This window comes from Excalfactoria chinensis, chromosome 8, assembly GCF_039878825.1.
Source record: "Excalfactoria chinensis isolate bCotChi1 chromosome 8, bCotChi1.hap2, whole genome shotgun sequence".
NCBI classification, from domain to species: Eukaryota; Metazoa; Chordata; class Aves; order Galliformes; family Phasianidae; genus Excalfactoria; species Excalfactoria chinensis.
This window is the reverse complement of record NC_092832.1, coordinates 9,184,853-9,208,080: the sequence shown is the minus strand read 5'-3', so window position 1 is coordinate 9,208,080 and position 23,228 is coordinate 9,184,853. Positions and strand designations below refer to the sequence as shown.

Genomic DNA, 23,228 nt, shown 5'->3' with positions numbered 1-23,228 from the left:
TAATAGTTTATTTAAAGCCGTTAATGAACTTCAACCTCTACATCGCTAAATGCTATACTACGTTACTTACTAGAAGTTATTAGGAATCTTCTTAGCACTTCTGGGTTACGTTGGACAACCGAAAATCTGTACATGTTAGATTTAACCGTGGTACCTTGAGTGCTAATACTGGAATAATATAAAAGATGCCTACAGACTCGCTAATGCTTGAATTCCACATTCGTGTGATTTCGAGTGCTTTTTCAAAGACGTTCCAGCCGCACGGTTTGCAAGACCCCCACCTAAAGGCTGCAGAGCAAGACCAAAAAGCTTAGAAACTTGTTTTAAAAAATACACTAAGTGCATTTAATTAGAAAATCATACACAGCGTCAGTAGTTTTATCACTTTATGTGATATGTAAGTATTTCATCTCTCCTGTCTGCTACCATATGTTGTATCTTTTTCTTTTCTCTGCAACAGTCCCATTTTTGCCCAGGCAATGAAGTGCTAAAGGAAGAAACCCAACAGACCTCAGCACACTGAGCCGAGAAGTAGAATCTGAAACAAAATAGATCTATCTGCTATTGGTTGTTGAGACAGACAAATCTACACATCTGCTTTTTATACATCAGTGTCACAACAAAAGTAAGTGAAGCTCACTCCATAGCCAAACAAGCTGCACCTTCTTGAAAACAGAATTTAAAAACATCATCACACTGTATTTCAAATGCATTATTCTCAGGTAAGAGTCAAACAGCCGGTAATGCTGATTTGCTATGAGTTGCAGCAGCGGCACCTTCTAAGGTCCCTGCAGTTCCCTGGCTGAGGGCATACAACGCAGTCAGATTCATGTAACTGTTCTTGCTACAGATATGAAAAATGAGGAGGTTGCCCTGCACAGACCTGAGGGGAAAGGCCCACTGAACAAAGCTGCCCTCTTCCTAAGCTTACAGAAAGTTCTCTCACTCTGTTGGTTTTCTGTTTCCTTCCAGAGAGCAGACTGTATCTGCCACCAGTTTGTTCTCGGAAGTAGCCCAAGAAGCGCATTTTTCTTTCCCTAAGATTATCAGTTTTATAAGTTTCTTGCACAGCAAACTCAACTTCATTTTGTTCAGTTCAGAACAGCTACTGAACGCCCTTTTTATGAATGCCCAATTCTAGCACTCCGTGTGAGGTACGCACCTGCTGTTGCTTTTATTTCTATGATTATTTCTGGATCTCTTAAAGCGTGTTCATATACACTAATGCTTGCACACTCACAGACACACGCATACCTCCAACACAGGCAGTTCTGCAGGAAGGAGCAGGACAAAAAGAGATCACGATACCTACAACGTGCACCACACTTCACTGCAATGTGGACTGCTGTGTAATTTGTTGTTACCAGAAGCAAGAATCTCAATGGAAACTAAAGATCATTTTGAAGCAGCGTCTCCCCGGATCCACGCCAAAATTAACACGGTAGTTTAACAGGTTCTTTACTGGCATAAGACAAAACAAAGAAGAGAACCCACCAAAAACCTCCAAACCAGAACCTTATTTTTAAAGGAAACTGACAATTAAGGCAATGACATTGTTTCAGAGCAATATTTGGAGTGTATCTTGTTATTTCTTTTTTTTTAAGAAAAACCAGCAACATTTCTAAAACCCAAACTCCATTCAGTGGTTTTCGTTTGACTTTTTATTATTTAAATACACCATACTAGAGCAAATGTCTCTGAAAATATCACAAATAAAAGATTTTTCTTCATTCAGCAAATTAGAAGTAGGTGAAAATTTCTACACAGTAGCTGCTATGAGCCTGACTTGTTTTTTTTTTCCTTTTTCTCCTTTTGTTTTTTTTGCCATGGGAAGTAGCAACATTAGGACAAAAACACTTACATGCATACATACATTGTATTTTACAGAGATACAATAAAAGTGTTTGTGATAGAATATCACAAAAGCCACATCTTTCCTTTATCTCATGTTCAGTTTGATTGAAACACATTTCCTTACAACACTTAAATATACAAAGAGCAAATAGAATGTTGTTAAGGTAAAACACAGGGTACAAACTGGCCAGTGCCCTGCTAATTGTTAATGAGGGTAGAAAGCAGATTTCAATGCTTCTTTTAATTAGCTTCATTAGTCATCTTCCCCACCCGCCCCCCCAAAGATGTCCTCCGGTGGATCTTTTTTCATTTTCTCTACAGTCTCCCATTAGCCCAGGTTCATGGAGTCCTTAATGTTCATATTCAGTCATTTTAATACACCAATAAATGTGGGAAGGGCAATCAAGAATAAAGAAGGTGCAATGGCATGGAGCTGGCACTGATGCTAGCTACAAAGGTGACTTGTCTACTTGGAGACATGGGATCCATCTGTGATGAACAAAATTTGAGATGAAGGCACGCATTCTGCAATACTCTGACCTTTTAGCAGACCTGCAAGAAATAAAAATGGGTATCTTAGCTACAATGCTAGATTTGAGATAGGAAACTACAACATGACTGCTTTTGTCTTTTCCTTATTCACTAATCTCTTTTTTATTAGATTACTTTCCAACTGTGACTTGATTAAGGCTTTCTACACTATCCATTCATCGTGCTAATGTTTCAACTTCAAATAGCAAAAAGCAAGCATTTTCTGCAGTATCACTACTAAGAAGAGCAGACAGTAAAGAATAAAGAGAGACGACAACAATAAATAAGGGTACTTTCTGGTAGCAAATCGTACGGTGAATAAGGTGGCTTTTCTGGGCCCCTTTTTAAAAGGGAAGAAACATTATGCCATGCCTTTGAAGAAGCTGGTAATATGATCTTATAATTGGAAGAAATAGCGTGTAAAGCAAATAAGAAGTACAGCCAATATCCTCCCAAGGCAACTTTGGTTAATATGCTGCATTGCACAAGAGCTAAATATAGATATTTCAGGATTTTTCCCCCCCATTTGAAATTCCTCATCTGGTGTGTTAGTTAATGTTACATAAACATTTTAATATATGAAGTCAAACATGTGCTCTCACACTGGTGTTAATGAATTGTGATAATTAAAAGTGTCTAAGTCGATAAAAATCTAAACTTTCCGGGACAAAATAGAAATGATCATTCATAGTCTTCAAATACAATCTGTTTGCAATTACCAAAATGAAATAATATATATGAGAATTTTATGGCTTTTAAATGACATTTTGTGCTTCCCAGGAAGTTCTTTTTCCACCCTTTCTCTAAGTTACTAAAAGCCTGAGGTCTATTAGTAACTGCAACCCCCCACTTTCAAGCTAATTAAAGTAGTAGAGGCTTGGAGGTTTAATTCCCCAGAGCTGAAGCTCAGTGTGAGAAAGGTAATTTGTCTGTCCAGAACAAAGATTAGGGAGCAGCCAGCAAGCATATTTAATAAATGAGCATCAAATATCTTCTACTATGGACACAGACAACACCAATTATGTAACTACAAGGGAATTGTTGAGTGATATGTAAACTAGAAGATTTTTCAGATCTTCTCCGAGAGATGTAATCTAACTCATACTTTATTTAAAAGTATAGGAGCTGAGGACAAGCGTTTGCTATGAACACTGCCAGCCAGAGGAGAATTTACACTTATAGTAGGTGGTAAGACTGTTGGCAAACAAGAGATGCTGCAGGAATGCTGCCACTGTCAAAAGTGCAGAGACAGCTCTCTGTGGAGGACGATACGACCCCAGCAAATCAAATGGCCCCCAGGACATCAGCGCTGAGGACTCTGTGCTGTGCCGGCAAGCAGCGCTAAACCGAGGTGACACAGTGTTGTGGTGTTTGGCTTTTTTCAAGCAAGTGATGAGAAATTACAATTTCCACGTGTGGATCAAATCAGGGAGGCAAAAGGCAGAACAGCAAACGTTACTGCTTAGCCTCCTTAAACAGAAAATCAAGCGCTGAAAGTTAGGCCGTGCAGCCTTTTCTGCCTGCACCCATCACCAATAAATATAGGGCTTACAAGGTAGGTAATCTGAAGACAATGCTAAGTTCCTAACTGTCACCTTCACAAACACAACAAAAATGTGCTTTACTGCAAGGAGTACGTCTCAATCTCTTCAGCTTAATGAAAAAAACACCACCCTGTGATTATTCTGCTGTGTCTATAATCTCTAGTGGCAGAATAACCTGGAGACTGATTGATCTTTAATGTTTAATAAAGAGGATCTGTTACAGCCAACTCTGTCATAGTGGAAGAACGTTTTTAATTACTGGCCCTAAACCACGCAGCTTTCTGGAAAACATCTGTGATGTTTACATCTTCAGATTGTTAAGAGGCTAACACACAAAACACAATCTTTGTCACCTGCCCCTGCAGCTTCCATAACTGCAAACACCTGACAAACCTATGAATTACCAACTTGTCTCCTCGACTGTAATTCAGCTTACTGAAATTCAGACACTCCACAGTTCCCCTTGGAAAACCGGTAGGGGAACTTGGACCATTTCCTAGAGAGATTACATTATAAAAACAAAACAACCCTATCATCCCTCTCTCCAGTCTTCCCCAATACCTCTTTGCCTCATCCTCGACTGCAGCAACATGGTAAATAGTGACAGAACTAATAAAATCCCATTCTCAGGATCGTCTCTGCATTACCTTCTACCAGGAGGATTCAGCTGTGAGCTCTGCAGGCCCAGCCCCACTTCACCGCTTTTCCACGTTCTACGTTCCTCACCATGTCTACTGCTTTTATTCTAACTAAATCATTTCTGTGTTTTACTAACGCGTACTAAGAAACTGATAAAACTAAACGGCAATTCAGACACCTATTTGAAGTTACATTAAACTTAACATTCGCAGCAGACGAGTGGATAAACCACTCTCTCAGAATGGTAAGGCTTTTACTGCAGTGTATAAAGATGAATGGTTTTACCCTGTATTTTTAAATGGGACACCTACAAACATTCATCTAACGGAGCGACTGTTAGCTTCGCTGTATTACAGGATTGGGTCATTAAAATTCACAACAGTATAAATCTATGAATCTTTAACTGTATTTGTACTTCCTTCAGAAGAGGCCACGCATTCTCCTCCAATCCTCATTATCTTCACTCTGCCCAACTATGTGGGACTTTTGTACTCAACTCTCTCATCACCTCAATCGGCAAATTAGGCAAATAAAGAAGTCCTCGTCTCATTTTAATGTAATGAGGTTCACTGCATAAGGCCCAAAAGTATGCTTAGAATAAATCAGCTAATTTTTGCACAGAAAAAAAAAAAAAAGCAAACGGATTTTGAACTGCAGCAACAAAACAAGAAAAAACACAGGTCTGACAAAGCCAGTTTGTGTTTTCCTGTGTCGATTTCTCCACTAAGGGAAAGCACTACCCGTTGTTCTGCAGGGTACAGAACAGGTAAGCCTAGCATTTGTCCCGGGTTTTTTCATCTTCCAGATTCCTATTTGCGAATAAATGTTATTTTCTGTGATCCTTACAGACATTAATGAAGTTCCTATTGTAAATCTATAAAGAATTACCAACTGAAGTGTGCACTTTTTGTTTCATTGCAATAACTCAGTGCTGTGTGATTGCCTGGGTTAATGATGAAAAAGTCAAATATACTATCAGAGCTGATGGAAAAATCTATCACCAATCTGAAATTAAAATTCATCTGTGGTCAATAAGATTTAATATCCATGCAAGTGGCGCTGTAAAGAGTAAATGAATCAATGTCATCAATACATAATCAGTATGAAATATGATGTGAATAAAATTATGTGCAAGAGTCATACATTCACTCTTTTCTGGACCAGGGTGGAATGAACAGTCTCTTAACTCAAGGTTGACAGTAATTGTTACAAATTAGGCACAGCAGTTATCAAAATGCACTCACTTGCATAGCTTTAGGACTTATTAAGGAGATTAAAATAGATCTAAAACTATCTCGTTTCAGAGTTACGGGACAACTGTTGATCAGAATTTTTTTTCTTCTTCTCTCTATGATCCGTGCAGTCATTATTTACTCGTTTAGGTACAAACCAAGAGCCATCAGCCACAGAGATACACCCTCTCTAGCTGAGCTATTTGTTGTTACGGAGCGATAAGAAAACAGCGCCTTTGGTTTTTAAATCTGAGTTATGTCATGGAAAACAGACGAGGAAATACTTCTGAAAGAGCACCCCAGCATGGCTCCCCAACTGCAGCCTTACACTGCTTTAGCTCAGGAATCTTCCCTTCACAAAACGTTTATTTCCATATTAAAGGATGTAATTTTCCTCCCACGGAAACCTGCTCTCTTGTAGCCCTTAATTTCAAGACTGTAAAATAAAATGCTCCTCTTTGTTAAGTTTATCTTAACGTCTGCTCTCCACTCCACTTTGTACGTGAAGAGTTCAACAGCTGTACAGATACACATACCCAAACCAAAATAAACTGACTCACTCTATATGTCATACTTAAAGGTTAGCATTTCCTCCCCATCCCCCACGTCTATGTTACTGAAGTTTGGTTACTTAATGGTCTCATTACAAGGGTGGGAAATGTCCACTAAGAAACTGAAAATAAATTGATCTTCATTTAGCTCTAATAAAGCTTATTAGTAATTGTGAAGTATTCACCTTCTGGTCTGGCAGTAGTGGGTTACTCTGAAGTGAATTCAAATGGCCATTGATGAGAGCTGTAGGTCTATCATGTTCACAAAATAAACTGCCATTGATGTAGTGAAACCGATCTCCCGGGACCAGGCGATTCCGGCAGGTAGAGCATGTAAAACACTGAGAAAGGAAAGAGACAGCAAGTGAAACTACAGCACAAATTAAGTATGCCGCAGGTTTGAAAATTACACTTCAGAGACTGTGAGCACAGATGAGATATGAAGCTGCTTGGTTTCTAGCATCTCCGAACACGGCATTAGCCTTACCTGTTGGGACCACGCAGTTCATAACTCAAGTATAGTTTTACCGATTATGAGGGAACGAAGCTGCACACTGAGGGCAGCCTCATAACACATACTGCTATCTCTAGCTGCTGCTTCGCACTTCATTCATAAGCAGATGCAGATTTTTACACTACAGAAGCACGGCGGTTCTAATCGGCTAATAAAAAAGTATATGGAAAGCCTCTCACCTTCAGATGATAGACATTGCCCTGCGCCCTCATGACCAGCTCACTAGCAGGAATGGACTGTCCGCAGGCACTGCAAGCACCACTATTTCCAAATAACCTGAAACAGAGGTGATGATCATGAATAATTTAACACACAAGAGGCTCTGAGCATTTTTGCGCATCACTGCAATGGTTTATTACACAACTGTTTTAGACTTCTGACCCCTGTCTTCCAACTTGCTTACACGCCGTAATATGAAAAAGCGTAGTTTTGTCTAACAACTGGTAGCTTCACCCCACCTTGGATGTGGTTACACAGGATTTAATCAGAAATATTGACTTACACCTCTAGAAACACAAACAATTCTGTACTACACGCATTTTATCAGATTACCGGGTTCATCATAAAAAAAAAAAAGAAGATACAATTCATGACTGGAGTTTAAATGCATTGTGTCCTTGAAATTATATGAAGAACTCTTTTGTACTTTAATCATATCTTGAGATATGAGTCATCAAAAGGGTTAAGAGGATTTGATTGTATATCTAAGAAGACATCATGCTCAGTGTATTGAAACTCCAGTAAACCTCCATCAGTGCAGAGTTTCCATTAGAAACTCTCTGCTATCCAGGTTGATATATAATGTGTATGGGTTAACCTTTTCAATCATGGTGTCAACACTTTAGATTTGCCTCTGCTCATCTCTTTCATCCTAACCTTCTCTCTCTCTTGATAATGAAATGCTTGCTCCAACTTCCCTCTATCTGCTCCTGAGTCCACAATTTAGATTACTTCATCTCTGCTAGCAACAAACTGAATGAAATTTCGATTTGAGCAGAAAGTAATTTACCGGGATCTGGACCCATTTGTCATCATATCTCTCTGGGTGTTTGCTGTATCACTGCAGTTTTCCTATGCAATCAAATGAGACCACAACATCTGCCATTGGGTTGGGGGGGCACAGGCAGCGGGGGGAGGGGGGAGTAGGCAGAAGAGCGGTGAAGAAAAATATATACATAATTCTTCAAATCCATTTAAAGGCACAACACATCGATTCAAAACATAATACAATAATGATTATTGAGTTCTACTTTTCCTGACCGCATTAGCTAGAATTAGAAAAGCTTTATTTGCTTTCCGTGCTTCTCTCTAACATACACAAATATTTCGAAAGAGCACCACAGGCATCTCACAGTAAGAAAGGAAACCAAACTAGACGGCAGGGTCACAGACCCGCTTTTCTGCACCATGTAAAACACGGTAATAGGATTTACAAATTAGCGTATTGGTGTCATAATAAATATTAATATTTGCATCTCCTTCCTGTCCAAATAAAGTCATAAAATTTTGTTTGTGTCAACCTCGGAGACGCATTACAACAGAATACCCGTAATCTGAATGATTGCAGCGTGCCTCTGTATAGAAATAATTGCTTTGAATTTTCAGAATCTGAGCTTGCAGAGGAGGCTTGTCATGTTCAAACTACTAATTTGCTGTCGCCACTTTATTGAAAATAGCCTGTAAGTTGTTATTAAATGTATCGACTGAACGACAGAGAGAGTAGTAAAACTGCCCCTTAAGATGGCTTTTAATAGGAAGCTGAGAAACAAATTTTGCAGCAGCATCGATTTGAAGAGTTCAATCAAAACTCCATTTCAAAACTAATTAGTCTGAGATCCACGACACATTGACACGTTCTTGCACGATCACAGCGGTTACAAAGGGAAAGCTGAACTAATGCATTGTCAGGACCTCCAGCCAAAAGGACTACACTGGCTAGGAACGAAGGGCCCGTTCCGAGGGCATCTTCTAAACCCGGAGCAGTTCCGAGCAGTTGCAGATGCACTGAGGTTTCTCCCCAAGCCTTACAAGATGCGTTTTTCTTCCTCCATTGTTACCAGCAGTGAAGCTGGCACACAGAAAAGGTGCATGGAAGCGCCGTAAGGAGGCTGCGAGACGCCGCCACGTTTCTAGAACAAAGATCCCAAAATCTGGGGCACCGGGTGACGACAAGGGCACTTTGGGCAGGGTGGGGAGGAAAGGCAAAGCCCTGCAGGTGAGCAGCCAGGGCCACCTGTCCTGAGAACACAAGCAGTGCCAGTGGGCACACAGCCCCCATGCGACCGCACCGCCCGCCTGAACACACGGCCCCCGGAGCGCTGATCTCACTGCACTACTTGTCTTCATTAAGCATTCACTTGTTATACAACACGCTCTGACTAGCGGTGCTGCACACCTTGAATGTCTGTGCATTTTAATACACGGAGCCAAAACTAATTCTGAGGCTTTTCCCAGGTTTTCCCTACGCCTGTTTCCAGAACAGCTCCGCTTTGGGAGGCTGCTGCAGTTGAATCTTCCGCTGACGTCCCTGAAAATTACCCGCAGTTAGAACACCTTCCAGTGCTCTGCATTATTAACTAGGACAATAAAGCTTATTTTTCCTTCTCTATTGTTACGGATGCTTTTGTTTTCTAACATCATTAAGAGGAAAAAGGTTTTATCTTTAAAAATAAATATTATTCCTTCTTACCAGTAAAGGAAGTCCACCTCAGTAACTATTCTTTACTGAGAAAGTTGTTTCACATGGCTTCTGAGCGGCTGGAGAGCTAATTATCTAACCGGGGGGACCGTCCAGGACAGTATTTGATTTAAAAGGCTGCAGGCTTTAGGTGCTCAATTAAGTAGCTATCGGTCTCAGACTGGACTTTAATGGGCTCTTTTCTCTTTAACTGCAGCAATGGGTAGAGATACCCCAGGTCAGGCTAATTAAAGCCAGGGGACTCTTTAATTGTGATGACAGAATTGGTTTCAGTTTCCTCTTTGGGTCCTCAGTCCAAGAAGGTCATTAATATTTCAACATTTGGGCAATGCAATCAATCACAAACATCAAGAGCTTCCCTATACAGACAAGGCAGCTCTTCTACACTTAACGGCCTTTTACCAAGCCACCTTAAATTGCCTACCGTGTAGTTCCAGCCTTGCACTCCCCACACCCAAACACACACACACACACACACACACTCTCCTAATTTTTTGTCATAACTTTCCCAAGAGTGGGAATGAAGGCAGCAAGAAACATTCCCAGCCCAACCTTCCACCTCCTGCCGCTCAAAATGCACCATCAGTAGAAGCACATCTCATGCAACTTCTACCAACAAAACGAGGCTCCAGTTGGTTCCAAAATCGTGGAAGAAAACAGATTTAGCAGCTGCAGAACCCACGCAGCACAGCGCCTGCTGTGCCCACAGTTACACCCGAGCCCTACCAGAGAGAAACGCACACCCAGACCAACCGACCCAGAAGCTGCTGGTGTTTCTGTACATTCCCCACATTTAATCTAAATTCTGCAACAGTGATATTAAATATAACAAAGAAAGGCAACACAGAAACCAGCCTGGAGCCAAGTCCATTAAAGGTACTTCAGAATAACTGGAGACCAAGCACCTTAAAAGCACCAGAAGCTATTGATACTTAAAAGGGGGGCTGTGCATAATGGCAAGTGCTGCATTAGAGAAGGGGAAGGGAAAAAAAAAAAAAAAAAACACAGCCAAATTACGCTTGGTTAATTCAGAGTAACAGATCTGCCCCCAAGTGAATTGGAGGCCTTGAATTAATTCTGTTATGACAAATCAAGATAAACGTTCCCCCTAAATTGCATGCGATTTAATTAATTTTTGAGATCCTGGGTTTCTTTTTTTTTTTCCTAGCTAATAGTTCACATGCTCCTGTGCTGTCATTGTGCTTGAGTGGGCAGACTTCAAAGTGATATTAAATAACCAACTATTAGATTTACCTAGCACGTCCTATTGGAAAAGTGCCATTTAATTACCTAGCCTGTTCAATTAAAGGGACAGCATTCCCCGAATATAGCAGCTTGCCGCTGATTACCAGCGAAATGAACTCGCTGCTTGGCGGCCCCCTCCCCGGCCCAGCTCGGCCCTGCGGCCGCCCCGGTCCCCCCGCACCCCAGGCCGCCCAGGGGCCGGCAGCGCCCACGGCACGCTCCGGGCGGGCGGGCGAGCGGGGAGGGGCCGGGCCGGGCCGCGGGCGCTGCCCCTTTAAGACGCGGCCGGGCAGCACTCCCCCCCCCCCCACCGCCTCCCCTTCCCTTCCTTCGCCTTCCCCACCACTCCCTGCTCTCTCTTAGAGGCCAATTTCGTTAATTAAATGTTTTGTTTGCGACGCGGCTCTCATTCATTTCCGACACGTCATTCCGAGCAGATCTAAGCCAGGGACCAGATCTCATTAGATAAAACCTATCAGAACTAAGAGAAAATGGAGGAGACACTAATTAAAGCTTTTAATTGTGCGGACCGGCTGCCACGCCGCCGCTCTATCTGCCATCTCGGGCCGGGAGGGCCGCCCCCGCTCCTTCCCCAGCGCTCGGGGCCCACCGCGGGGCTGCGCCGCCCCCGCCGTTGGGGCGGGGAGGGGAGCGCCGAGCGCAGGGACGGCACCGGGAGCCAGACGCGCCCCGAGCCCCTTCCGCACGGCGGCCCGGCAGCCCTCCTCCCGCCCGCTGAGCGCCCTCACGACCGCGCCCGCGGCTCCCGCCCGGCACGGGTACCGGGGGAACCGGGAACCAGGGGAGCCGGCCCCGGCGGAGCAGCGCCCGCGCCCCAGCGAGGCCGCACGAGCGGCGCCGTGCTCCGGCCCGGGGCCGCACCCCGCGGGAGGGCTGCGGGGGAAGCGCCGCCGGCCCTGCCCCGCCCCGGGCACGCACGGCCCGGTCAAGTTCCAGCAAGCGTGTGCCGAGGCGTGTTTGCAGGCAGATGGCACGGATCTAAGGGAAGGCGGGCGATACAACGAGGAGATCAATTCAAATCCCTCATCTGATAAAGCATCCTATTTATAACCGCCTACATTAAAATAAACGAGTATTAATTTTTGGCAACGCGAAACCAGGGGGTAGCGATAAGCCTGCCTGAACTTGCCTCTGGGACACGGTGGACGCATCTTCTCCCTTTAATTAGGAGTAATCAGACACAGGTTTGTTTGATGGTGCTGCTGAGTGATGGATCTGCGCCACTCTGCAGCCCAACAGCAGTGTCAATTCCTCCACTTCAAACGAGGCTCCTTTCCCAGCACCACCGTTCTGCTCTATTTAATTACCATTCTGCCCGGTTTCGGCGTGCTGCTCAGGACGATGACCAGAAAGAGCAGTGCCGGCCACCTCCGTGTGCCGACTGCCCAGCATTTCCCTCTCACAACACCCCAAGAAGCAAAGGCTCCCATTGCTCAAAGACACAGCGCTGCAGCCCTGCCCCATGGGCAGCAGGACAGGGCCGTGCAATAGGATGGGGACAGACAGCAGGACAGAACGCACGGCCCTGCACGGCCCCATCCCATCCCAGCAAGGTGTCTCCACACACACTCAGCCTCCACCAGCGGTCAGGTTCTACAGCATAAACAAACTTGCAGGGTTTTCTGGCCGGGCACATTTGCAGAAAGGAAGAAAAAAAAAAACAAAAGTGGAACTTTTCAGCCATTGGGGAAAAGAAAAACCCAAGTTAACTCCTGACATTTACTGTAAATGAGAAGCCAGAAGCCTTTAAACAAAACGCGATTTGTTTTAGCCAGGCGTTCCTGCTGCACCGGGACGGAATGGGGCTTTTTTTGTTGTTTTTTTTAATTACTGAATGTTGAAACAGAACACCTCCTTAAAGCATTCATGTGCATCAGTCTATCGAGCCATTTACTCAAATTAAATGTGTAATCCTTCAAAATGCCTCCTTTTAAATTAATGAGTTTAAGTAGCTTGAGTTCACCTGAAAAGATCGTACGGGCACCTGACCTCATGAATTCCTCTATTAATTATATTGGAAACCCATTGGAAGGGCCAACCTCGCCGTACCCCAACAGATGTGGGATTAGCGGGGCTTAGTTCCCCCTTCACAACTCTGCAGTGTTTAACAGCTTTGGAAAAGAAAGCGGGTAAGGAGGGGGATCGGGAGCACAGCCCTCCCTTCCCATCCCCTCCATTTCCATGCTGGAAGTTGGGAGCTGCTCCGCAGAGCCCAGAGCGGCGGTCGGCTCCTTCACCAGGAGAAGGGAGAATGACTCATTCTGTTTCCACTCGGAGGAGTTTAAAGGTGCTTATGTAAATATCATAATTAATCAGATACTAGAGGCAGGCGCTTCATTACCGAGCACCTCTGCCGCCGCCTTATTTAAGCCCTACGCTTTTAACATTTACCGTTCAGATACGCACACTTCTCCTTCAGCACTACAACAAAGCAGATTAATTCAGCTCTCTGATTGCTGTTTATTTTTAGTCGGGACCCGCTCCGTGCTGACGAACCACCACAAAGTCCCGGCCACGTTCCACCCCCAGCCCTTCCCCGCCCTGGGCCGGCTCATGCCCGCAGCCGGGTGAGAGCTGCGTGCGGCTCACCTGATGTAGTCGTTTCTGCAGAGGATCATGCCGCTCTTGGTGTAGCAGGACGTGCCGATGTCCCCCAGCTGGGCCTGGCAGCAGGAGCACTTGAGGCAGCGGCTGTGCCAGTAGCTGTCCATGGCGTAGAGCAGGAAGCGGTCGGCGATCTTCCCCCCGCAGCCGGCGCACCTCTTCCACGAGAGGGAGCCCGCCGTCACCGGGGGCGGCTGCGCGCTGCCGCCGGGGTTCACCATGGCCTGCGGGAGAGCGGCGCGGGTCAGGGGCGGCTCGGGCCGGGCAGCGCCCGCAGCGCTCGTAACCCGGCCCCGCCGGCCCCGGCTGCGGCACTCCCAGCTCGGAGCAGCCCCGGCTGCGTTGGGCTCGTGGGGAAAGAAAGGAGCGTGCGAGGAGTGGGGAAAAAGAAAGTTGCGGAACTGGTTTGTCAGTGCAGAGTCCCCGGGCCTGGCAGGCAGGGGCAGGGGGCTGCCCGCAGTCGGGCCTTTTCAGTTCGGAGACACGAAAGCACCCAGAGAAAGCGCTCCGGGCTGAGGACGCTGCCCCAAGAACGGATCGTTGAACTTTGGGCCGCCTGCTAACTTCCTACCCAAGCACACCCAACTTCTGTCTCCCTGATCTGCCCTCGATCAGCAGCTTAGTGCTAAAGCCCTGCTGTACTCCGAGGGGAAAAAAAAGAAACAAAACACCAAAAAAACAAAGTTTCCCGAGTTCAGGGGAGCAGCGCAGTTCCCCCCTTGGCCGGGCCGCCAGCGAAGGGCATTCCCCACTTTCTAACGACCGCTTTGCGCAAGAAGGACGACTGGGAGATGGCACAGGAATCAATTCATAAAGCTTACTCTAAACCGATTAGTTCGCTGCCTTCAGCGCGGAGCCCAACGAGCCGCCCGCCCCGCCGCCTTTGTCCCCGCTGCGGCCCGGGGCAGCGCCCGCACCCCGCTCTGCCCCCGGCCCGGCCCCGGAGGTGCGCGCAGAGACCGCACAATAAAGCGGAGAACTGCACCAATTAAGCTGTAACAAAACCCCGAGACTTTGGAAAGAAAACCACTCTAAAAGCCATTAGCATCGCATTTATCCGAACGCATCATATACCTTTATGTAAATTGATTTCTGATGCATTTGCTCAGGAATTGCCTTTTGTTACAGTTTCCAGCTACAGCCCAAATGAATCTGCATTTCCTGCTCCGAGCCCTCACGCCGTCTCCCGCGCCTTAAATCACTTCGGGTTTCTTAAAAGAAAGAACCGGCCTCGGTGCCACCACCTCAGCCCGGCTTTGTCGGAGGCGAATATCTATCAAATGGGAAACGCCGCGCCGAGAACAGCATCCAGTAACCCCATTAAGCTAAAGCTCTTAAGGACAAGCAATACCCTAATGCTGATTAAATCTAAAAAGATGAATCAAGAGGACTGACCAGAAAGTGACTCCCCTGATAACTAAGGACGGGCCCTCATCAAGTTTCATTTGGAGTCGGGGGGGAAAAGCTTTTAACTTAAATAGGCGCACTCCGGTAATTACACGGCCGGAGCGCGGTCCGGGCTGCGGGCGGGGAAGCGGGCGGCCCCCCCGGCGCTTTTTTAATGGAGACCGAGGGAGGGACGCGCGGAGAGCTGGCAATTTGTAGGACGAAAATGGATGCTTAATTCACGTCTCGGTTTTAATTAGGTGATTCACCGGATTTCTCCCGGATCGAAACAAAAGGCCGTGCGGGGGGCAGGAAGGGGACTGCCGAGGAGAGGCAGCGGCGCACTTTGATCTCTCCTGCCGCTGTTTCGGAGCGGTGTTTACTACGGGGACGCGGGGCCCGAGCCGCCCGAGCCCTCCCGGCCCCTCCGCCCGCGGCCGCCGGAGCCCTTCCCCGGCCCCTCCCGCTCCCTCCCGGCCCTTCCGCACCGCGGGCGCGGGGCGGCGGCGGCCGCGCTTTGTACGCGGGGACAGCGACGACGCCGGGGCCGGTTCTCCCCCCCGCTCCCACCACCACCACCACCACCGCCGCCGCCGCACACCCACCGCCCGCCGGGCCCTGCGGCAGCGCGGGACCGCTTACCTGCTGCTTCCCCTCGGTGGTGCGCGGGGCCGGGCAGCGCCGCTCGGGGGCACCGCGGAGGTTTCCTCGCCGCGAACCGAGCGCGGCGCCCGCCGCCCGCGCGTCCTTCGGCAGCCCCCGGTCCGGGCCGGACGAACGCGGAGACGGCGCTGAGGGGCGCCCGCCGCCCTCCGGCCCCGCGGAGCCGCACGCGCAGGGGCCGCCGCCGCCGCAAGTTTGGCGCCGCGGCCGCACTTCGCGCCGCTCCCCCCCGCCCCCACCTCCGCCCCTCCACCGGGCTCCGGCGGCGGCCGAGCTCCCGCGGCGCGGAGCCGAGCGGCCGCGGCCCGCCGAGAGCTGCGAGCGGAGGACCGGAGAGCGGGGCGGAGGCGGCGGAGGCGGCGGCGCCGCGGCGAGCGGAGAGCGGAGCGGGCCCGGGGGCGCGCGTGTCCCTGCGCGGCGCGAGCGGGCCCGCGTGCTGCGCGGCCGCTGCCCCTCACTCACACATGTGTTACTGACAGAGCAGAATCCCAACTACACTCCGGCCCGGCCCCGCCGCCCGCCCGCCGCAGCCAATCCGCCCCCGGCTTGTTCAGGCGGAATAATAAAACCTGCCAATCCCGGAGAAGACAAAGGAATGAGTGAAAGAGGAGGAAAAAAAAAAAAGAGAGAGAGAGAGCGAGGCAGAAGGGGGGGCCGAGAGGAGGAGGGGAATGGAGGCGAAGGAGGGAGTCAGGTGGGAAGCGGCGCCCGCCGCCCCCGCCCGGCGCTGCGGAGCGGCGCCCGCGGCCGTGAGGGCAGCGCGCTGCCGGCGGCGGTGGCGGCACCGCGCCCCGCTCCGCTCGCGGCCACCAGTTGAGAAAGTTGGCGGCTCCCGCCCCGAGCGGCCCGCCCGCAGCGGCGGCACGCGGCTGAGCGCTGCGGCACCGGCCCTCGTGGCGCCCTCCGGGCACGGCGCGTCGCGCTGCCCGCGGCCCAATCCTGCGCCGGGAAGGCTCCGCGTCCCGCAATGGGGTGGGGGCCGTGGGGGTCTCTGCCGGGCGGACAACCCCCCCCCATCCCCTTACCCCCGCCCAAAAGCAGCGGCTGGAAATGGGCGCCGGGGTACGGCCCGCCGCTAGCAGTGCCCTGCGAGGGTCACCGTGCTGCCCGGACGGCACTCGGTGCGCGGCGGAAGACAGCTGCGTTTCTGAGAGGGGAGCCCCGGGCTGGCGGCGAATCAGAAGTAACACTCAGCAGGGACGCTTAGAAGTGGAACAGATACGTACTAACGGCACGCTTCTGAGGCCTAAGTGTGCCGTGCAAGACGTGCGTGAGCATATCCTGGTGGAAAAGACCCTCACAACGTTAAATGTGCCCTTAAACACGAGGCGCTACCCCGGCGCACGGCCACTCGGAGCACACGGCTGTGTGCGGACACGAGCAGCCGGCTCCTGCCTGGCACCGACGTGCAGACCGTGTGCAGGCGTCCGTCCTGCAGAGCGCACGGATGCGCAGAGTGCAGGGCCGAGATACCGCACAGCTGTGCAAGAACCGAACTCCACACAGAGCTGGTTCCCGCTGCCGGGCAGCTGCCAGGCAGGACGGCCGGGCGCGGTGAGAGAGGTGACCCTGCTGTGGGCAGGTGGCCGCAGCGCTCGGGTTCTGCCATCGCCGTGCCCAGCACTCGGCGCCCGCCGAGCGACCCAACGGCACCTTTGTGTGCGGCCGCTGTTGCAGGGTCAACATAACGCTTCTGACCCTGCTGAGGGCTGGGCACGCCGGCACAGGTGCGGGGAACTTCAGCAGGGAGCATTTCCCTGCAGACAGTCGCGCAGGCAGCAGAAGCAAAGCACCTTTCCCGGCAGGCCGGCCGGCAGCGCAGCTCTGCAATCACAGCCCAGGTGTGCTTGATCCACACCGCCACCTGTGGGCCTCCGCCGTGCCTGCACCCTGGCCGTCGCCGGACGAGCCCGGGAACCGCACAACATCGGAAGAGTGAAAAAAAGAAAGTCTAGCTAAAAAAAAATACAGAAATTGGGAGAAACAGGATATCAAATATACGTTTTGCTTTCTTATAAAGCCAGCAAGGTATCGAAACTTGAGTAGCGTCAGAGGTATTTTTAGAGGAAATACACATTTAAGGGAAAAGCCCGTTTCTGTCTCTCTCCATCAGCTGGGTTAGGTTCAGGATCGGTGCTGAAGCAGCCGGGAGCTACCGGGGGGGAGGAGGGGGTGAGGACCAGTGGTGGTGAGAAGTGATGTGTTTGTTTTTACCACAGGTCTATGAGGTTCATCATCTGGATGTAATCCCCATGTATATATTACATTTAAACATACTCAGCAGTTTCAGATTTGGTATTTAGGATCTGTTACAGTTTAAAATATATAAAGTAACGAGGCACGCTACAGATAATCAACTGTCACCGACAGCCAAGAGCACAGAACGGAGCAAATGCCAAGCTAAAATAAAATCTGAGTTGCCTAATTATCTAAGCTCTAATGGCTGGAAGCTACCAAACACAGCTCTGAAGAGCCATCGGGACCTCTCCTCACCGGGAAAGATATTCTCCCAAGAAACTCTGCCATCGGCACTGAACTGTTTACTCATCTTAAAACCGACAGCGGTACAAAAAATGGGAATTACCTTCTGAAGGAGCAGGACTTTACATGGTTTAATGGCGTTTCCCGAATTGCGCCGCAGCGCTCACATCTTCTGCTGAAATCTTCACTAATTTTTGTGATTAATTTTAACAGAAGAAACCTTACCAGACAGCATTTTGCACAGCAATATTTTTCTAATTTTTCTTTTGTGCAGCATCTGTTGTTGCTGTGCTGTCATCTTCGTTATGTTTTTCATTGTCTATGTGCCATAATGTAATTAGTTAGTTCAACATCATCTGTGCTATTAGATGAGATGTTTCTATGGTAAGTTAGCATAGTTCTGCGTAATTGGTAGATTTCAGCAGTAGGCATGAATGTATCCATCAACTTTAGGTCGATTTGAGTCCGCAAGATTTAAATTCACTTGGCATACATTACCCTCGAAGACTGTTAATTTTGGCTGAATGGATAAAAAAACACAATGCAGAAGAAAATCTGGCTGCTGATCTCGCGTGCTGTTGGAGTCAGGGAAAGGAAGGCGCAAAATTGCTGGTGTAGCAGTTGCAAACTAAATGTCTGGAAAACGTTACAGGCTGTGATCCAAATCCTTCACTCACCCAGTCACACCCAGAGGTAGCAGGTAGTCCAGCATTCACCAGGGTTCTCTCTCCATTCATGAAAGGAGCTCTGCTTCTCTCCTAAATATACTGCATTCCTACAGGATCTCAATTGTCTTTCCTCGTTCTCATTAGAGAGATGTTGAGGCTGCTGCTTTGTCTTGAGGTCCTCCATGTCACGCTGCTAGGCTTTGTGTCCTGAACGCTACATCTTTAGAACAAACAATTAGACTGAAACCCTCTTACCCCATTCTCTTTGGAAACAGCCAGGAAAAATCAACAGCCATTTCCTAGCTTAAAGTAATGCTAAGGGTCTTAAACAATTTAAAAACGTGACCAAATTAAGTGTTTTGGTCGGATATGCAATGACAGGGGAGAGCACGCACCCTCGCAGAAGCACCCTGGATATCCTGACTCTCAGCATTCTTTCCCGAACAGCAGACTGTGCTGTCTGCCCCAGAGAGAAAGATAACTCACTCTTAGAAACATACGTATCAATTCTGACTTGCTTATAAATACATGAGTAACTTTATTTACAGGAACCCAGTACCGTGGAAGTAATTAGTAAGCATGACTCACTTAGGTAAGGGCTTTTATCATCACTGTATCTATAACTTAGGACAGGAGCCAAATAATATAAATGTCAGTAACTATAGATATGTATTTATATTAACAATGAAGTCTACTCTAGGAAGAGCTAAGACTATATTTGTAATGACCTCATACAGCTAAAATTACGCTCACTGATTTGTCCTGAGCACATCCCTACGGGAAGAACTGGTAGGACTGCCACGAGCCACCAGCAGCAGAAAGTCCTGAAGCTGACTTCTGTAGCTGAAGTCAAAGACAGCAGTTCGATCTTACACAGAATTCGTGTTTTACACCAGAAGTCTTTACGTGCCGCCAAGATGTAATATGTAATAATACATTCACCATATAAAATGACCTTAAATTTAAAAGAGGACTTTAAATTCCGTAGTCTATCAAGGCATTTTTAAAGTAAACCAGTTAAATTATTTCTATCTTCCTAAATGGACACTGGCAATTGATTCCCGTGATTACAGTCTGTAAGATGATATATTGTCACTCGTATAAACACGAATATATTTACCATTCAGATATTGCCACCCTTAACACGAAAAACCCATGCCGTACTTTTACAAACACTTCAGAATGTACATTCTTGTGGAACTTATCCTTCAGAGGGAAGGAATGTTTTCTCCACAGATATTTTTATAGCGCTTGCACTAACATGCTGCCTCTGCCATAATAAATGGACAGATTACAGGATGGGACAGCAGAGTTTGGTGCTGTTTGAAAGCCTAAATCATAGATAAAAGCAGCCACTGAACTACTGTAAACTTAAAGAACAACAGAAAAAAGATCAACGGGATAGGAATTTAAAAAATAAATGAAACAGGCTGGTTCAGTGGACTGAAATGTTCAAACCTGAAGTGGAGAGGTACACATTAATGCTTCTGAGCATACATCATGTTTTATAACAGCATGCTTTTGTTAAGACACCACCACATCATCTTTTCAGTCAGAACTCACCTCAGAAAGTTCCAGCAGAGAAAATCAACTTGTCTTCTCTTCTGTCTGAGATAAGAAATCATCAAAATGTATTAAATGTTTTCCACTCAGGTCCGACTTCTTCCTTTCTTGCAGCCATTCTTAAGATTTCATTTGTCAAAGGAAGTTTTTTTTTTTCAGCATCGTAGCTGCACTTTGGTGTGGTTTCCAAAATGAGACCTACACAGAACTTAGTTAAAACAATGCTCTGGAATAATTTGCGACAGTGAAAAATAGAAACGTTAACTCTAGCCCCTATTAATTGTTTAATTAATTAGCCAAGAACATTCACAATACTCAAAAGGAAGTAGTTTCATGCCCAATTGAATGAACAGCATGCTCGATGTTTTTGGTGGCGTTACCGGCATGTAATACCTTAATAACTGCACTGGGAGACTTTTTAAAGACCTGGACATGTCTGCATATCTTGTCATTAGAATATCTGCCTGTTACAAGTGCATTCAGGAAGCGAGTTCCTTACTGTGACACACTGCCATGGAGGAGTACAACTGGTATCCTTGTGATGGCCCCATGGCCTCTGGATGAGGCTATCATTTACAGAAGGGATCCACGGCCGATATCTTTGCCATGTATTTTGCTTGTCACAGCTGACTTGGGCTCCAGAGAAGGAATGGAGGAGTGTTCACTTGAGCCATTTTCTCTCTGTGTCTTCAGAGGAAGTCCACAACTTCAGAGTTTCCAAGGATTCTGGTGTATGTGATCGATGGGAAGGAGCGGTTTCTGATAATATATCTGGATGTTTACAGTGATTGTTTCTGATAGAAATGTTGACATTAGTTATTGTTTCAAAGAGACGAGGGAAAATAAGGTATAGAATGAGATCTGAAAAGCATATATTAAAGGGATCTCTTGTTGAAGTTGTCCTTTTAATTTAAGGGCTAGCCATAGTATAAGAAAATTGAGGGTTACAAAAGTAAAGAAGAGAAGCAGTCTGGTGACTTGTGTGTGGCAGAATTGCCTCTATTGTGTTTGATTTGAAATTTACATAGATGCCAGTGGTTATGACACAACTGTCACTTTTAGTTCACTTAACTGGACATGAAACAATAACGACAAACAATCAGAATGACAGTTCTTCTATTCTGCAGTTAGGTTCTTTATATCTCAGTTTTGCAACATTCCTTCTGTTGACTCTGCCAGACAAATGTGCTTCTGTTACTATGATTTCTCTGTTTGACTCGGTGCAGCCTTTCAGGAAGAACTGTGCAAGTTTCTAAGCTTTCTATTCAGCTTCTTTGTTATGCCATTTATCAAAGCAAGGGCTTCTCGGTAACAATTTTTAACATTAACTCTTTGAGAGTTATTTTGCTGATGCAATCCATTGTTTAAAAACATTTTCTTGCATACAAATATTGCATTATTTTTCATATGAAAATATAGCTCTCTACTTTTCTAAAGTTGTTTTTCAGAACTGGAGTGACTGCTATACTCCACGACCATAACTCTTTTTATCATTCTGGTATAATTCAGTAGCTTTTGCTGTCTTATAAACAATCTTACAATTAAGAGCTAATGTTAATGGAATAGATTGTTGTCATAGGATAATGGTTTCCTGCTGCTAGATAAATGCTGTGGCAATGCTAGGACATCTATTGAAAGTAATAGCAAAGACAAAGCTCGGAGATTTATTTTTAAAGCAGGTGCCACGGATCCAGTGACACCATTCTGTTACGATTGTTTTATTTCTGTTTTACTAAAAGACTGATGAAGATGGAAGCGTTCTGCCTGATGTATGAGAGTGCAGCAAAGTGACAGTGGCTCATTTCACTGTTCCTGAACAAGCTGCACTGCACTTGGCTCACGGAGAGATTTACTGTGCAGCTCACCCAATCAGAAAGCAGCTTATCCATTAACTACAGCTTTAAAATATGTTGTATTTCTATGAACAAGATGGGGCTTGATGCTTTCTCTCACTGAAGCAGTTAGACATAGTTTACAGAGGAGGAAGAAAATGTGGCCCTACAGGACCTGTCCCCCAGCATATCCAGAAGCCCCTCGGCACCACAGGCATGGCACACGAAAATCTCTCTGTAGCATGCTCCTCTCATCCCCAATTAATGGTTCTTTGTCTCCCTTCTCCTGCAGCAAAGATTGTTGCCTCAGCATTAGCAGAGCAGAAGTGGCAGCAGAATCAACCAGTTTAACGTTTCTTCTGTCTTTGAGTTCACAGGATATCAAAGTTTTGTAAAATATGCCCTCTTCCTTTTCTAATACTTTTTAAATGCTCACCCTTCACTTCACATGAATTCTCTGACAGAGAACTATGAAAAGCAAAGCTTCTAGAGTCCCAGACTCTCTATCTGCTCTTGTGGAATTGCAATAAAATAGCTAGACTACCCCAAATGTCCACCTCCTACAAAACAGGAGCAGGTTGCCAGAAGGGTGTGGAATCCACACAGTTTAACTTTCAGGCTTTCTCTGGACCGATATGCCCCAGCAACTCAACTCAGACCTCTAAATACCTTTTGTCTTTTCCTTCGAACTATAGAGCACCTATTCCAAGCAGCACTGTTGTAGCTATGACAGTTTAAAGATATCCCACAAGTAATAAAAAATAAAATCCTTTCCCACAGACTCTGATCATTCCAAAACATCATTAAAGTTATGTTGTAAAACAGTATAATGACTTTATATGACCATAATGTCCCTGCGAGGATTTCCTTAGAAAACAAACTAATTATATCATTAAAGCCCACAGACCTTGATATCAAACCAGCAATTCACTGTTCCAAGGACTTACTCTGTAGCTCTCGCAGCACAGCACAGAATTAACTTCTAGGCCAGAGCTTGAAAGCAGTGAGCAACTTTAACCTTGTCTTGACCTCAGACATCTGAAAAACAGGAATTCAGTAAATGCGTGAATTTCTCTTTATCCCCCATGCAGATGTTCCAAGAATTAATTAATTCTTCATCTTCTGAGTTTTAAGATTTATTATTATCATTTTTTTAAATAATAATAAATGAGCAAGTGTTACAGCACCTGTGCCAAACAGCC

General features: G+C 46.7%; 1 protein-coding gene across 2 annotated transcripts; it reads right to left on the bottom strand.

Moving 5' to 3' along the window:
- Positions 1-1,643: 1,643 nt before the first annotated feature.
- LMO4 (LIM domain only 4) lies at positions 1,644-15,705 on the bottom strand. Of its 2 annotated transcripts, none has more exons than XM_072343513.1 (5): positions 15,462-15,705; positions 13,419-13,657; positions 7,045-7,141; positions 6,537-6,692; positions 1,644-2,406 (listed from the first exon to the last, which is right to left on the bottom strand). In XM_072343513.1, exons 2-5 carry the CDS (start codon positions 13,652-13,654, stop codon positions 2,398-2,400), a joined length of 498 nt encoding a protein of 165 aa, XP_072199614.1. In that variant the 5' UTR covers positions 13,655-13,657; positions 15,462-15,705; the 3' UTR covers positions 1,644-2,397. The 2 variants fall into 2 exon arrangements, with proteins under 2 accessions (XP_072199614.1, XP_072199613.1); XM_072343512.1 differs by lacking the exon at positions 15,462-15,705 and adding an exon at positions 14,508-14,664.
- Positions 15,706-23,228: the final 7,523 nt, after the last annotated feature.

Bases quoted from the DNA above. Each gene is read 5' to 3' on its own strand.
- LMO4 (XM_072343512.1), bottom strand. From the start codon at position 14,534: ATGCATCAGAAATCAATTTACATAAAG. The intron at 13,658-14,507 runs GTATATGATGCG...GCTCTCCCGCAG, and splicing joins AGAAATCAATTTACATAAAG to GCCATGGTGAACCCCGGCGG. The intron at 6,693-7,044 runs GTGAGAGGCTTT...TTCCTTTCTCAG, and splicing joins GCAATGTCTATCATCTGAAG to TGTTTTACATGCTCTACCTG.